This window comes from Lynx canadensis, chromosome B2 (assembly GCF_007474595.2).
Source record: "Lynx canadensis isolate LIC74 chromosome B2, mLynCan4.pri.v2, whole genome shotgun sequence".
In the NCBI taxonomy this organism is placed as follows: Eukaryota; Metazoa; Chordata; class Mammalia; order Carnivora; family Felidae; genus Lynx; species Lynx canadensis.
The window spans coordinates 96,441,170-96,454,448 of NC_044307.1; the positions used below are offsets into that span (position 1 = coordinate 96,441,170).

Below are 13,279 nucleotides of genomic sequence, written 5' to 3' on the forward strand. Positions count from 1 at the left end.
TAAATCCTTTTCTTTTACTTTTCTTTTTTTTTTTTTAGGTAAGTATACTCTTTTAAAATGTCTTTATTTATTTATTTATTTACTTACTTACTTATTTACTTACTTATTTATTTATTTATTTTGAGAGTGTGTGAGTAGGAAAGGGGCAGAGACAGAGGGAGACAGAGAACGAATCCCAAGCAGGTTCCACACTGCTAGTGCAGAGCCCCATGCAGGGCTTGAACTCACCAACCATGAGAACATGACCTGAGCTGAAATCAAGAGTTGGACACTTAATTGACTCAGCCACTTAGGTGCCCCTACTTTTATTTTTCAAAAGAAAATTAAGCCATGTCACAGACTAGGAGAAAATAATTGCAAATCATATGTGTAATAAAGATTTGTATACAGGGGCTCTGTCTCTCTCAAAATAAATAAATAAACTTAAAAAATTAAAAAAAAAATAAAGCTTTGTATCCAAAATATATAAATAGCTCTCAAAACTCAGTAATAAGATGAAAAATCCAGAAAAAAAATGACAAAGGAATCTGAATAAACATTTCACCAAATACATCCACAAATAATAATAAGCACATGAAAACACACTCAACATCATTAGTCATTAGGGGAATAAAAAAATAAAACCAAGAGATACCTCTACACAACCACTAGGATGGCTATAAGACAAAAAAAAATATATGCTGGCGAGGATGTGAAGCAGGTAATACTGTAAAATGATGCAGCCACTTTGCCAATGTTTAGCAGTTTCTTAAAAAATTAAACACAGACCTACCGCATGACCTAGCAATTCCACTCCTAGGAATCCAACCCAAGAAAAATAAAGACTTATGTCCACACAAAGACACGTATGCAAACGTTCATAGCAGCGTTATTCAGAAGAGTGAAAAGCTGGAAACAATCCAGATGCCCATCAATCAGTGAATGAATAAACAAAATATATATATACCCAATCAAATATTATTCAGCAATATAAAAAGGAAAAACTACTGATATATGCTACAATATGGATGAAACCCCAAAACACTACACTAAATGAAAAAAACCAGTTGCAATTTTGTATGATTGCATTTATGCAAATATCCAGAAGAGGTAAATTACAGAGACAGAAAACAGACCAGGAGTTGTCTACAACTGGCAGTGGGAAAAGAGATCAGCTGCAAAGAAGCATAAAGGAATTTTTGGAAGTGACAGAAATATTTTAAAACTAGATTATGGTGATGGCTGTTCAACTTACAAATTTATTAAAACTAAAAATTGAAGCGCCAAAAAACTATTTAACTGAAACTCTTAGTGACGACTAAAATTATACACCAATAAAGATAGATTATGATTCTGCAACAGTATTATAATAAAGTTAATGTTAATTATGCCATGATTTAATGATCCTAAATAGTGTTTCAGGTAACAACACAAAGAAACAATTCAGTACATGAAATACCGAGTAAACTTTGTTACCTTGGCACTAGAGATACGAGGATGTGTAAGACACCATCAAACGTTCTGGACTGCATAGTCTAGTAGAGCACAGTGATGACAGATGATATAGTATGACCTTATACAATAATATTTATAACCTCTTACACCAATGAAACTTTTTTAACTTCGACAATTTTGAGTACCAGTCAATGATCTTTCTCATCAATCCTTTCTGGTACTGGTTCTGATGATATTTTAGATGCCCCCCTTCCCCCTTGCTGTTGACCACTCGTGCATTTTAATTTTTAAGTTTATTTATTTATTTTGAGAGACAGAGCGTGTGCGTGGGGGAGGGGCAGAAAAAGAGGGAGAGAGAACCCCAAGCAGGCTTTGGCTCCCAGCAGGGAGCCTGAGGTGGGGCTCAATCCTACCAAGTGTGAGATCATGATCTGAGCTGAAATAAGAGTCCAACGTTGATTGAGCCACCCAGGTGCTCCAGCATTCGTGCATTTTAGAAGAACTGATAACACACAGGAATGCCAGGGATGGCAAACACATTCGGTTAAGGAAAATAGTCGCATTCACACACCAATTATTCTGAGTTCCATATTCGTTATTTAGTCATTTAGGTTGAAATATCAACATTTCCCTAGTCCTATTCTGTTTCCAATTCTAGTTGTTAGGCAAACTATTTCCTTAGACACTACATGCTTCTTGAACTGTGTGATAAGAGTTATTAGTCATGTAAGTAATACTATAATCATCCCAACTTTGAATAAATATGTTAATAAGAAACATACCATTATCCACTGAAGTTATACTGTTATAATAATAGTAATATATTTATAAATGCCTTACCTCTTTCCATAAGGGATACAAAGTAGCAAGCTTTAAATTTTTCTACATGATAAATATAAGTCTGTGTAACATATTAACAAGTATAATAATAGTCCACTGAAATTTCCCCTTTAGCTTGGTAACCAATTGCTTGGTTGCAAGTCATTATTCAATAACAGGGTGATGATCAAATTATGGTACACTGATATGAAGGACCACAGTGCCATTAAAAAAAATAGCTTTAGAGAATTTTTAATGACTGAAACTATGCTCATGTTCTGTTAGGTGAAAGATACAGCAGGACATACAATTTTACGCACACACACGCACACCCCTCTCAAATACTCTAGTGTCCATACACATGTGTGTGTCAACTGTGGTCTCCAGGGGTAGGGGGATGATAGCATTTATTATTTTTTTTACTTCTGCACTTTCTTTGCATTCCTTATATTGCAATTAAGAAAACAGAATTCAGTAATTTTGCTATTTTTCCTTTGCCTACAGGAAAATAATTTTAACCTACGTTACAAAATGAGGACTATGAAATAGGACAAGTTCTCAATCGCACATGTGAAATGTCAACGTCAAAGAGAACAATGCTGAGTGAAACTTTAGGAAGTGGCAGAAAATTCAAATAAAATGGTTATCCATTATTCAGTATTTTGAACTTTAAATTCTCAACCAAAGGTAAGAAAATTTTTTTACCATCTGTTGTTCCTAGAGAATGAAGAAACACAATGTAAAATTTAAAACAGTATTTACCAGAACTGAAGCTAGAAATGAAAGACCCAGAGCACCAGAGATGAGGTAAGAGAGTGTGTGATGTCAGAGAGTAATTTAAAAGCAGAGATAGTCAATTCCTTACTTTGTTAGTGTCAAAAATACATAAAGTAATAAATTAAACATTAAGTGATTCTGTTTCAAAAGACTATTCCCTTACAAGATAATGAAAACATTTTCCTGAAGGAACCAGGAAATGTGATTTATAAATGCAGAATGCTTATGTTACACCTCAGTCACAAAGAGACATGAAAGAAACGTGTTAGTGCTGCTGACTGTGTTACCTTCAGGAGCCACTGCAGAAGGACAAACGTCTTTGAGGAGATCACCTAGTGTGTGCAATTGTCCATCTGCAGCCACAGGACGAAAAAGCTTCTGAATGAAAGGTCGTTCAGTCGTTGTCTATTTGAAAAATGAAAACAGAATTCAAACATTTACATCTTTGTTGCTGTGAATTACAAATTTATAGATCAGAAATTGCAAGCTACCATCAGATGCCTTCCGATATAGTGTAATCAGAAGCATATGACATCACCAATGTGGTAATATCACCAGAAATGTTTAACACAACCTCAAGTAAATCTAATCGTGAGGAAGCAATCGGACAAATCCAAAATGTTTGACATTCTAAAGATACTGGGCCAGAGGGGCGCCTGGGTGGCTCAGTCTGCTGAGCGTTCAACTTCAGCTCAGGTCATGATCTCACGGTTTGTGAGTTCCAGACCCACGTAGGGCTCATGCTGACAGCTCAGAGCCTGGAGCCTGCTTCAGATTCTGTGTTTCTTCCTCTCTCTGCCCCTCCCATGCTCATGCTCTGTCTCTCTCTGTCTCTCAATAATAAATAAACGTTTAAAAAAAATTTTAAAAAAAAGGACAACTGGCTTCAACTCTTCAAATAAGTCAAAGGCAAAACACATCAATATGAAAAGATTAAAAAGGATTGGCAAGATATAATAACTAAGTACAAAAAATAAATCTTGAGTGAATACTGTATCGGAGGGGAAAAATCAGCTATAAAAGACATTTTTGGAATAACTGGGGAAATACAGAATGAACATCAGATAATATTACTGAATTAATGTCAAATTCTTAGATGTGATCATGGTTATAAGGACAATATCCTTTAAGAAATTCATGCTCACATATTCAGGGATGAGGTGCCAAGCTGTCTGAAACATATATTCAAATGGTTGAGAGAGAACGAAGAGAGAGAGAAAGAGTGTGCGAGACAGAGCATGCACAAATGTAAGAAAATGTTAACTACTGGTGAATCTAGGTGGAGGGTATATGGGCTTAGTTGTTATAGTATTTTAATTTTTATGTATGTTTGAAAATTCTCAAGAAACACACTCATAAAGAGAGAACTGATGGTAGCCAGAGGGATGGGGGGCAAAATGGGTGAAAGGGAGCAGGAGATGCAGGCTTCCAGTTATGGAATGAATAAGTCACCGGGATGAAAGGTACGGCATAGGGAATACAGTCAGTGGAACTGAAACAGCATTGTGTAGTGACAGATGGTAGCTATGGCTGTGGTGAGCACAGCATAAAGTATAGACTTGTCTAATCGCTATGCTGTATGCCTGAAATTAACGTAACACTGTGTATCAACTATATATACTTCTATTAAAAAAATTAAAAACAGGGGTGCTAGTGTGGCTCAGTCGGTTGAGTGTCCGACTTCAGCTGAGGTTGTGATCTCATGGTTTGTGGGTCTGAGCCCTGCATCAGGCTCTCTGCTGTCAGCACAGAGCCCACTTGGGATCCTCTGTCCCCCCTCTCTCTGCCCCTCCTCCACTTACGCTCTCTCTCAAAAATAAAATAAAATCACTTAGTAAAAAAAAAAAAATTAATAAATCAGAACCCAAAAAAATTTCAAAATAGCAGATAAAGAATATCCTCTGACAACTGTTATTACCACTATGTTATAATTTACTGCTAATAATTTCAATGTATTGCCCACTTTTAAAACTAAGTTTCATTTCTCTTTTTTTTTAATGTTTTATTTATTTCTGAGAGACAGCCTGCGTGAGCGGGGGAGGGGCAGAAAGAGAGAGGGAAGACAGCATCTGAAGTAGGCTCTAGGCTTTGAGCTGTCAGCACAGAGCCCGACGCGGGGTTTGAACCCACAAATGCGAGATCATGACCTGAGTGAAGTCAGATGCTTAACCGACTGGGCCACCAAGGTGCCTGGGTGGTTTCATTTTTCTACACTGCCTCTATAAGGAGCACAACAACGATGAGGAAAGCCTCATCATGACACAGAGTGCAGAGGCCCTGGAATCACCCCATCTGAATAGCACTATCATTTATGTGCTAAGTGATTCTGCCCCTGGGTTTCTTTGGAACATTGGGACATTTGGTATCTCTTAAGTTTGTTATAGAAATGAGTTAAGAATTAGCCAAGCACACAGAGAGACACACTGAATGAATGAATGAATGAATGAATGTTAAAGAGAATAAATACCTCTCCCCTTAACTGTTATTTCATTTTAAGATGGTAAGTTTTTACTTTAAGTTTCCAGGGGTGAAAAATCATAAAAACGTACAAAAGAATAACTTTGTAAGTAAATATACTCATATTTACATACAGTGCTTTCTAAAAAAATTACTTCAAATACCTAACCATTAAAGACATTAAACCATTAAAAACCAAGTTTGCTTGTTTTTTAATCACAGAGGTATATCTCAATTTCTTCAACATAACTATTATAAATTTGGTTAAAAAAACATCTGTTTTTAAGTGTGGATATTAAACTAAAATGTATGAAAAAACAGACACGGTATATAGCATGTGAGCTACCTTTCCCAGCTTTATACTGTGTATTTAGTGGATACGTAACAAATGTTAAAAATTATATTCCAATAACAGTTAAGTATCTGTGGCAATGAAAAAAAACCTCGATAATTGGTAAGAATCTTGATAATTAATATGCACTGACTATAATGCAATTCACTTCACTAATTGAACTCTTTCTGGATTTTTCTAAAAGTATGACTGGTATCCTTCAATTTAGGAAGCACATACATTTCACCCAAGATGAAACTGAGAACAATATCATGTAAAATCAAGGATTAACTATGTGAAAATAATAAGGGTTAGGGGAGTTCAAAGAATAAATAAATAATAGAGGGCTGTAGTAATAATTTAAAATAGCCACTACCCACTTAGGGCTTTCTATCTTCCAGGCGATGGAGAGGCTTTTAAGACTTTTTAGCAAAGGAAGTGACGTGACGCAAGAGGCTTTTTCTCAAGACTAATGGAAAGCAGCACTGTGTACGGTGACTTGGAAGAGGGGTGAGAGGCTGTCTGAATAACACGAGCCTATGTGATGACAACTGGGGCTGGGTCAGGACGATACCCTCAATTAATAAAAATAAAGTTAAAATGTATCATCCCCAGTCTGATCTGAAAATACTAAGATTTTCAGCAAAGTCAAAAAACATTTTCAGGATTCATTCACCCCCTACTTGGTGACCTAACTGTGAAGTGGTTAGCTATAATAATACATATTATAACAACCTGAAAACAATATACTTTTTAAAAGGCCCCAAGGGGGCTTAGCAAGATATTAAAAAACAGGAAGTGTTCTCCACTCCTATTCCTAGGGAAATGGCCTTCTCTTACCTCTTCTCTTACCTCTCTTACCTATTTCTCTTACCTCTCCTCTTCCTACTCTCCCAAATCTGAGCAGTTATAATAAAGGTATGACTTCAACAACCTTTATAATGGTGTTTTTTGCTTGGTGGAGGGGTGGGGGATGGGGAAGGCCTTGTACTATTACCATACTCTAAGTAAATTCTGTAGAATAGCAACTAAGAAAACTCTCATCAAAGTAAAGTGATATTTCTCACGTAACAAAAACCTTACTTTAAAAGAACAATTCCCCAAAATACCTCAATCAAAAAATCCAATAAATATCTTGTTTAATATTCATTAGACTGCCTTCATATTGTTATTCTTTAAAATCTAGTATTCTAAAAAAAGAACAGTTAAGTGAGTAAGCTACAACCAAGATCATGAAAACAACTTAATTTCGGGAGTTACTGTCCCTTAAAACAAAAGCTCCTCACAGAAAGCTCATGCATTCAAGTACAATACAAAGGTTCTGAAGGACAATCAGTATGCAGGGCAGATTCATGCAAATTTCTTAGCAGATCTCATTAAACCTAAGTTGAAGTTCAGCAGAGAAGACTAAATTATGCTAGAGTATTTAAAAGCTATCTTCCTTCTGAATACAGACAGAATTTTAAAAATACAAAAAACTCCACAAACATGAATTCTGCAAACTTTGATTTAGTATACATAAAACTGGATGATGCTAACGATATCCACATTACCTGAATCTTAGCCTCACAAGAAAGCCACTATAACAGGAATATAATACAATGCTTACTTAATCTAGCCATTTATTTATAAATATGCAAACTACTTCAGTGACTTCCAAGAAGTAGTATTGTTTGTTCTCTTGTAAGAAATAATATGACTTCAGGGGCGCCTGGGTGGCGCAGTCGGTTAAGCGTCCGACTTCAGCCAGGTCACGATCTCGCGGTCCGTGAGTTCGAGCCCCGCGTCGGGCTCTGGGCTGATGGCTCAGAGCCTGGAGCCTGTTTCCGATTCTGTGTCTCCCTCTCTCTCTGCCCCTCTCCCGTTCATGCTCTGTCTCTCTCTGTCCCAAAAATAAAAAATAAAAAAAAAAAAAAAAAAAAAGAAATAATATGACTTCATAAAGTCACCTTTGACTTTGAACATACTTCAAAAAATGTGCATGTTACTCATTTCTTAAATACACCAAATAGAATATAAAATTGGGCTGCTACTGGCTGGCTGCTCCCCGTCCTTCCCCTACTCATAAATGAAATAATAACTTTTCCTGTACAGGAAAAGTTTTCCTGTACAGGAAAAGTTATGCGGCTGATTTACCGTGGAGATATACTGAAGAGAAGCACAGGAATCAAATTTACATCCAAGAAATAAGATATAGAGAAAAGCTTTATTTCCAACACAGCCAAACAGGTTAACCAGACAGGTTAACGTTAAAGTTGATAAAACAAGAAATGGTGACTTATTACGTGAGGCTGAATGACCAGACAATGTATAGACTTAAGAGTAAGAGGCACAACAGATAAAATCGCTAAGACCAAGTTATTTTGAGTGTTATGGCTTACATAAAGTACATACTGCAGCAAACATGCAAGGCAGTTGTTGAAGAGCACAGGCTTTGCAGCCAGAAAGAACTGGCTCTAAGTCCAGGTTCTGTCATTTATTATAGGTCCATGGGCACGGTTACCTGACTTTCTTGAACCTCAGTTTCCTCAACTGTAAAACAGGAATAATTACACACACACACACACACACACACACACACACACACACACACGGGTATAAACAGAGATAATATCTACACTGAAGAGTTTTTGAAATAATAAAATATAAGCACAGCACAGTTACAGTACATAGGACCACCTAAACACACATCCTAAGACATACCCTGCCACCATGATCAACACTTTAAGCTTTATCCCAATTTAGCAGACTTAAAGTTTATTCAATCTTATTTTCTCTTAAGTTCACTTGTCTGGATGCTAAGTCATGAAATTCATAATCATGAAATTCAGTTTAAAGGAAATATTGATACAGGAGACCTCATAAAAATTTTTTTTTGCTCAGTAAAAGATAGTATGAAGAATATGAAAATGTTGACAGACCACAGACTGGGAGAGATTATCTGTAACCACATATCCAATAAAGGTCTTAATCTAGGTATATGAAGAACTCTAAAATATTTTATTTAAAATTTTTTAAATGTTTATTTGTTTTTTGAGAGAGAGAGAGAGAGAGAGAGAGAGACAGAGCACAAGTGGGGGAGGGGGGGCAGAGAGAGAGGGAGACAAAGAATCCCATGCAGGCTCTGAACTGTGAGATCATGACCTGAGCCAAAGTCGGAGGCTCAACCGACTGAGCCACATAGGTGCCCCGAGAACGCTAAAATATTTTAAAAGGACATTTAACCAACGAGGATATACAGATGGAAAAAAACAAAAAAACAAACAACAACAAAAAAATCACACACACACGAAAAAACTTTTTTAAGTTTCTCTTACTTTTTTTTTAAATGTTTATTCATTCTGAGAGAGAGTAGGAGAAGCAGAGAGAAAGGGAAAGAGAAAGAATCCCAAGCAGGCTCGACACTGTCGGCACAGAGCCCAATGTGGGCTTGAACTCACAAACTGCGAGATCATAACCTGAGCTGAAACCAAGAGTCAGACGCTTAACTGACTTGAGCCACCCAAGCACGCCACAAATGGAAATGTCTCACACGTCATTAGCCATTAAGGAAATGCAAATTGCAATCCGCAACGCAGTATTACCACACACCTACCAGAATGTCTAAAATAAAATGTTGGCAAGCATGTGAAGAAACTAGACCACTCATACACTGTTGGTGAAAATGTAAAATGGCAAAGGCCCTTCTGAACAACAGTATGGTAGTTTCTTACAAAACTAAACATGTATCTACCATATGACCCAGCAGCTCTACACCTGAATATCCCCAGAGAAATGCAAACTTAACATTCTCCAAAAGCTTATACATAAATCTTCACAGCAGCTTTACTTGTAATACCCAAACTAGAAACAATCACAGTGTCATTCAACAGGTGAATGGTTAAACTATCTGTGGTATATCTATACTATAGACTTCTACTCAGCAATCATCATCATTATCATCATCATCATCATCATCATCATCCCTATTAATATATGCAACAACTCGTATGGAACTCAAGGGAGTTATGTTACACAGAAAAAGCCAATCTCAATCATATATACTGTATGATTCCATTTATATAACATTAGTAAAATGATCAAATTGTAGAAATGGAGAACAAATCAGTGGTTGTCAGAGGTTAGGGAGAGGAAGAAGCGAGGTAGGTGGCTGTGGCTGTAAGAGGGTAGGTAACCCAAGAAATGCTTATGTTGGAACACAGCTAAGAAATGTGAATAAGGCCTGGGGGTTGTATTGATGTCCATTTCCTGGATATGATATCATACCATGGTTATACAAGATGTCAAGAATGGAGGAAACTGAGTGAGGGGTATAAAGATCTTTCAGTATTATTTCTTAAACCTGCACATGAAAATTATACACGTGAAATTGATGTAAAGCATTTAGAACAATGCCTAGCACATGGTAAATGTTCAGTAAGTGCTATTAATGTTCTCATTAAATGTGACTTGACACTCCATAGAAATTTGTTGAATACGAGTATGTATTTTTTGTATTGAGTCATAATACAAAACATGCAGGATTATAAGAAGATACACTAATCTTATAGTTACCCTGTCACTACATAGCATTAGTGATGATTTTATTGTTTTGGTCATATATATTGTATCAACATATAATATGAATTAGAAGCATTGGTTTTGTCAAAAATGGCAATTTACAGCTAGAAGGGCAAGTCAAACCATGGAGCCAACCAATGACCATAAAGAGGAGGGAAAATCCCATCAGATAGTAAAAGGAGATTCTATTCACTCAAACAAAGTGAGATTAAAAATCATGAAAGAGAAAAACAAAAATTCAGCAAGGATACAACCTCAACAATGCCCAGCAGATGCATGATTCACTAGGTTGTGAACCTTACAAATGGCCTTAATTAAAAGGCAGAAAGGAGGAGAGGAGTACTGTAGATTGGGGGTCTCCTACTGAAACAGCCAGCAGAAGAACTTGATGAGGATAAGGGCCCTGGTTGTTAAAAAAAAGCTTGGACAGAATCATCCAAGTAGTAGTATCCACGTTCAGGGTCTCCAACCACTGACTTGAATCACTGTCAACTGATCATTTGCTATAGTGAGTCTTAGATGGGCATTCTATTCCCCTTGGCTGGTTGGGTTACAGAAACAAATATTTTCTTGATACTATATATATGTTGCATATTCCTAGGTGTAGCAACAATTTCTGATATCATCAGCAACTTTGTGTGTATACTTTGCTTATAAATCATCTGAAATAGGATGACTCACTACATGTGTAAGTACAATTTATTTGATTTACAAGAGTTCTGTAAGTATAGCAAAGGATTTCTTTTGTTAGATTTGTAGGTATTTTTTTTTAAATCGGCTATACTGAACTGTAACTGAAATTAGCAATTTGTTGATTAATAAAGAATGTAATTTGATTTGTTTCATTAACTGTATAAGTAGCACTGTCTTTTAGAAGAACTGAATCTAGAAAAGGGATGGATTAGACAAATACCAAGAAGTAAAAAAGATTGCTCTCATTTATATACAAAAATTACTTATGTAATATACTTTCATTTGTATATATGTACTAACCAGCATAAATTATACTGAAAAGCATTACAAAAACTAGATTTTACTATTTACAACTCTAATATAACACAAATTAACTGTAAATATGCCATCCATGCACAAAGTGCCTCCAATATCAAAAACCTCACCAACAAAATCAGTGAACTTTCATTTGACAATTTTAAAATATGAACTAAATTTAATATTTTGAAGAGCTTTACATAACAAGTAGCAAAAGTTTCATTGTACCAAAATGGTGACAATGATGAAGACCAATATAACTTTTTTTTACAGATCCGTAGGTAAAAAAGCAAAACAAAACAAAACAAATCCACAATATAATTAATTTTATAGAATCATGTAGTCACTGATACTCCATTAACAGCAGTGACAGGCATTACAAAGATATAAAGATGAATACATTGCAACGAAGAATACTGTACTTAATTCCTGCCAAGTTTATTTTTCTTTTAGTTTTCTTAACGTTTATTTACTTTTGAGAGAGAGAGAGAGACAGACAGACAGACAGACAGACAGAACATGAGTGGGGGAGGGACAGAGAGAGAGGGAGACATAGAACTGAAGGAGGCTCCAGGCTCAAACTCACAAACCGTGGGATCATGACCTGAGCTGAAGTTGGACGCCCAACCAACTAGGCACTCCGTGCCTATGTTCAAAAAACAAACAAACAAACAAAAAAATGAAGAATGCTTATAATAAAAGCATGTGTATGGTGACAACAAAAACTACTGAACAAATGTGGAGCTTGAACAGAATTATTCCAATAGCAGTACCCACATATAGGACCTCTGACTAACAACCAGAGAGGGTCGGGGGTAATTTACCTCAGAAATCTTCACTCATTAAACATTTACTGAGCACTTACTACAGCATCGCTGCTGGTAGAAACAAAATGTTTAAAGTACACATAAATAATAGTAACATGGTGTTAAGTAAGCGATAACAGAAATATGTACAAAGTGTTGTGGAGAGAAAATTTAAAAGCATGAACACAAAATTTAACTCTGCATTTTTTGGGCAGCTAGAGCAAAAACAAAAATAAAACCAAAAAAGCTGTAAGTGGTTACATGATTTCATCTCCTAAGACTGGAAGATACACCAGTAGGTATAAAGTAAAATATGCTAAATGTGGTAGAATGTAATATATGAAAACAGGAGAGTTTCAAAAGAGGATGAAAACAGCAGAGGGACTAGAGAAGATCTTGAAGCTTCCAACTTGAAATACGTAGCTTTTTAAATAGAGAAAGAGATAAAGCCATTTCAGGCAGAGTCCAGGACCAATCTTTTCTTTCCTATGTCCCCTGCTCACTAACGGGTGCAGAGTGCAGCTGCAGCATGATGATACCTGTGAGAAATGAGTGAATGGGGGGAGACAAAAGTGGGGTAAGAGCTTAGCATACAGAGCCTGGAAATGTCAAATGTAGTGAAATTAACAAAGGCTTGGTGGAATCCCAGCTCACAACATGACTGACTGTGTGCCTAGAGCAAATTACATCAATCTTCAGGAGCCTGTTTCTGAATGTGAAAAATGGGAACAAATATATAGCTTTGAATTACTGCTGTGATAATGAAATAAGATGAGATACATAAAACATCTACTGCAGCAGGTGCTTAACAAGGGTTGGTTTTCATTCCTCTCTTTTAAACCACTGTTAACTGTGGAACCAAAAAAAAAAAAAAAGGGTAACATTAGTCTTCACAGAATCAATAAGAGAGAGAATGAAAAATAATTGGTATTCAAGCATCAGTTCCCTTTGAAGTCTTATTAGAATAAATATGTGGCAGAAAGAAAAAGCAAACAGGGGTTTGCACAGGATATGCTGCCAGATATTACCAACAATGACACATGATATGTGCTTCAAACTGTGACATGCATATTTGGCCCAAGATATATTCATGCATGTCAAATTT

At 36.1% G+C, this 13,279-nt stretch overlaps 1 protein-coding gene across 2 annotated transcripts in view; it reads right to left on the reverse strand.

Moving 5' to 3' along the window:
* ATG5 (autophagy related 5) overlaps positions 1-13,279 on the reverse strand; it is a 128,092-nt gene that overhangs the window by 16,035 nt on the left and 98,778 nt on the right. For both annotated transcript variants that reach the window (XM_030316050.2, XM_030316051.1), the window contains one exon: positions 3,318-3,435. In XM_030316050.2, the coding sequence (XP_030171910.1) occupies positions 3,318-3,435 (118 nt within the window). The remainder of the gene's footprint in view (positions 1-3,317; positions 3,436-13,279) is intronic.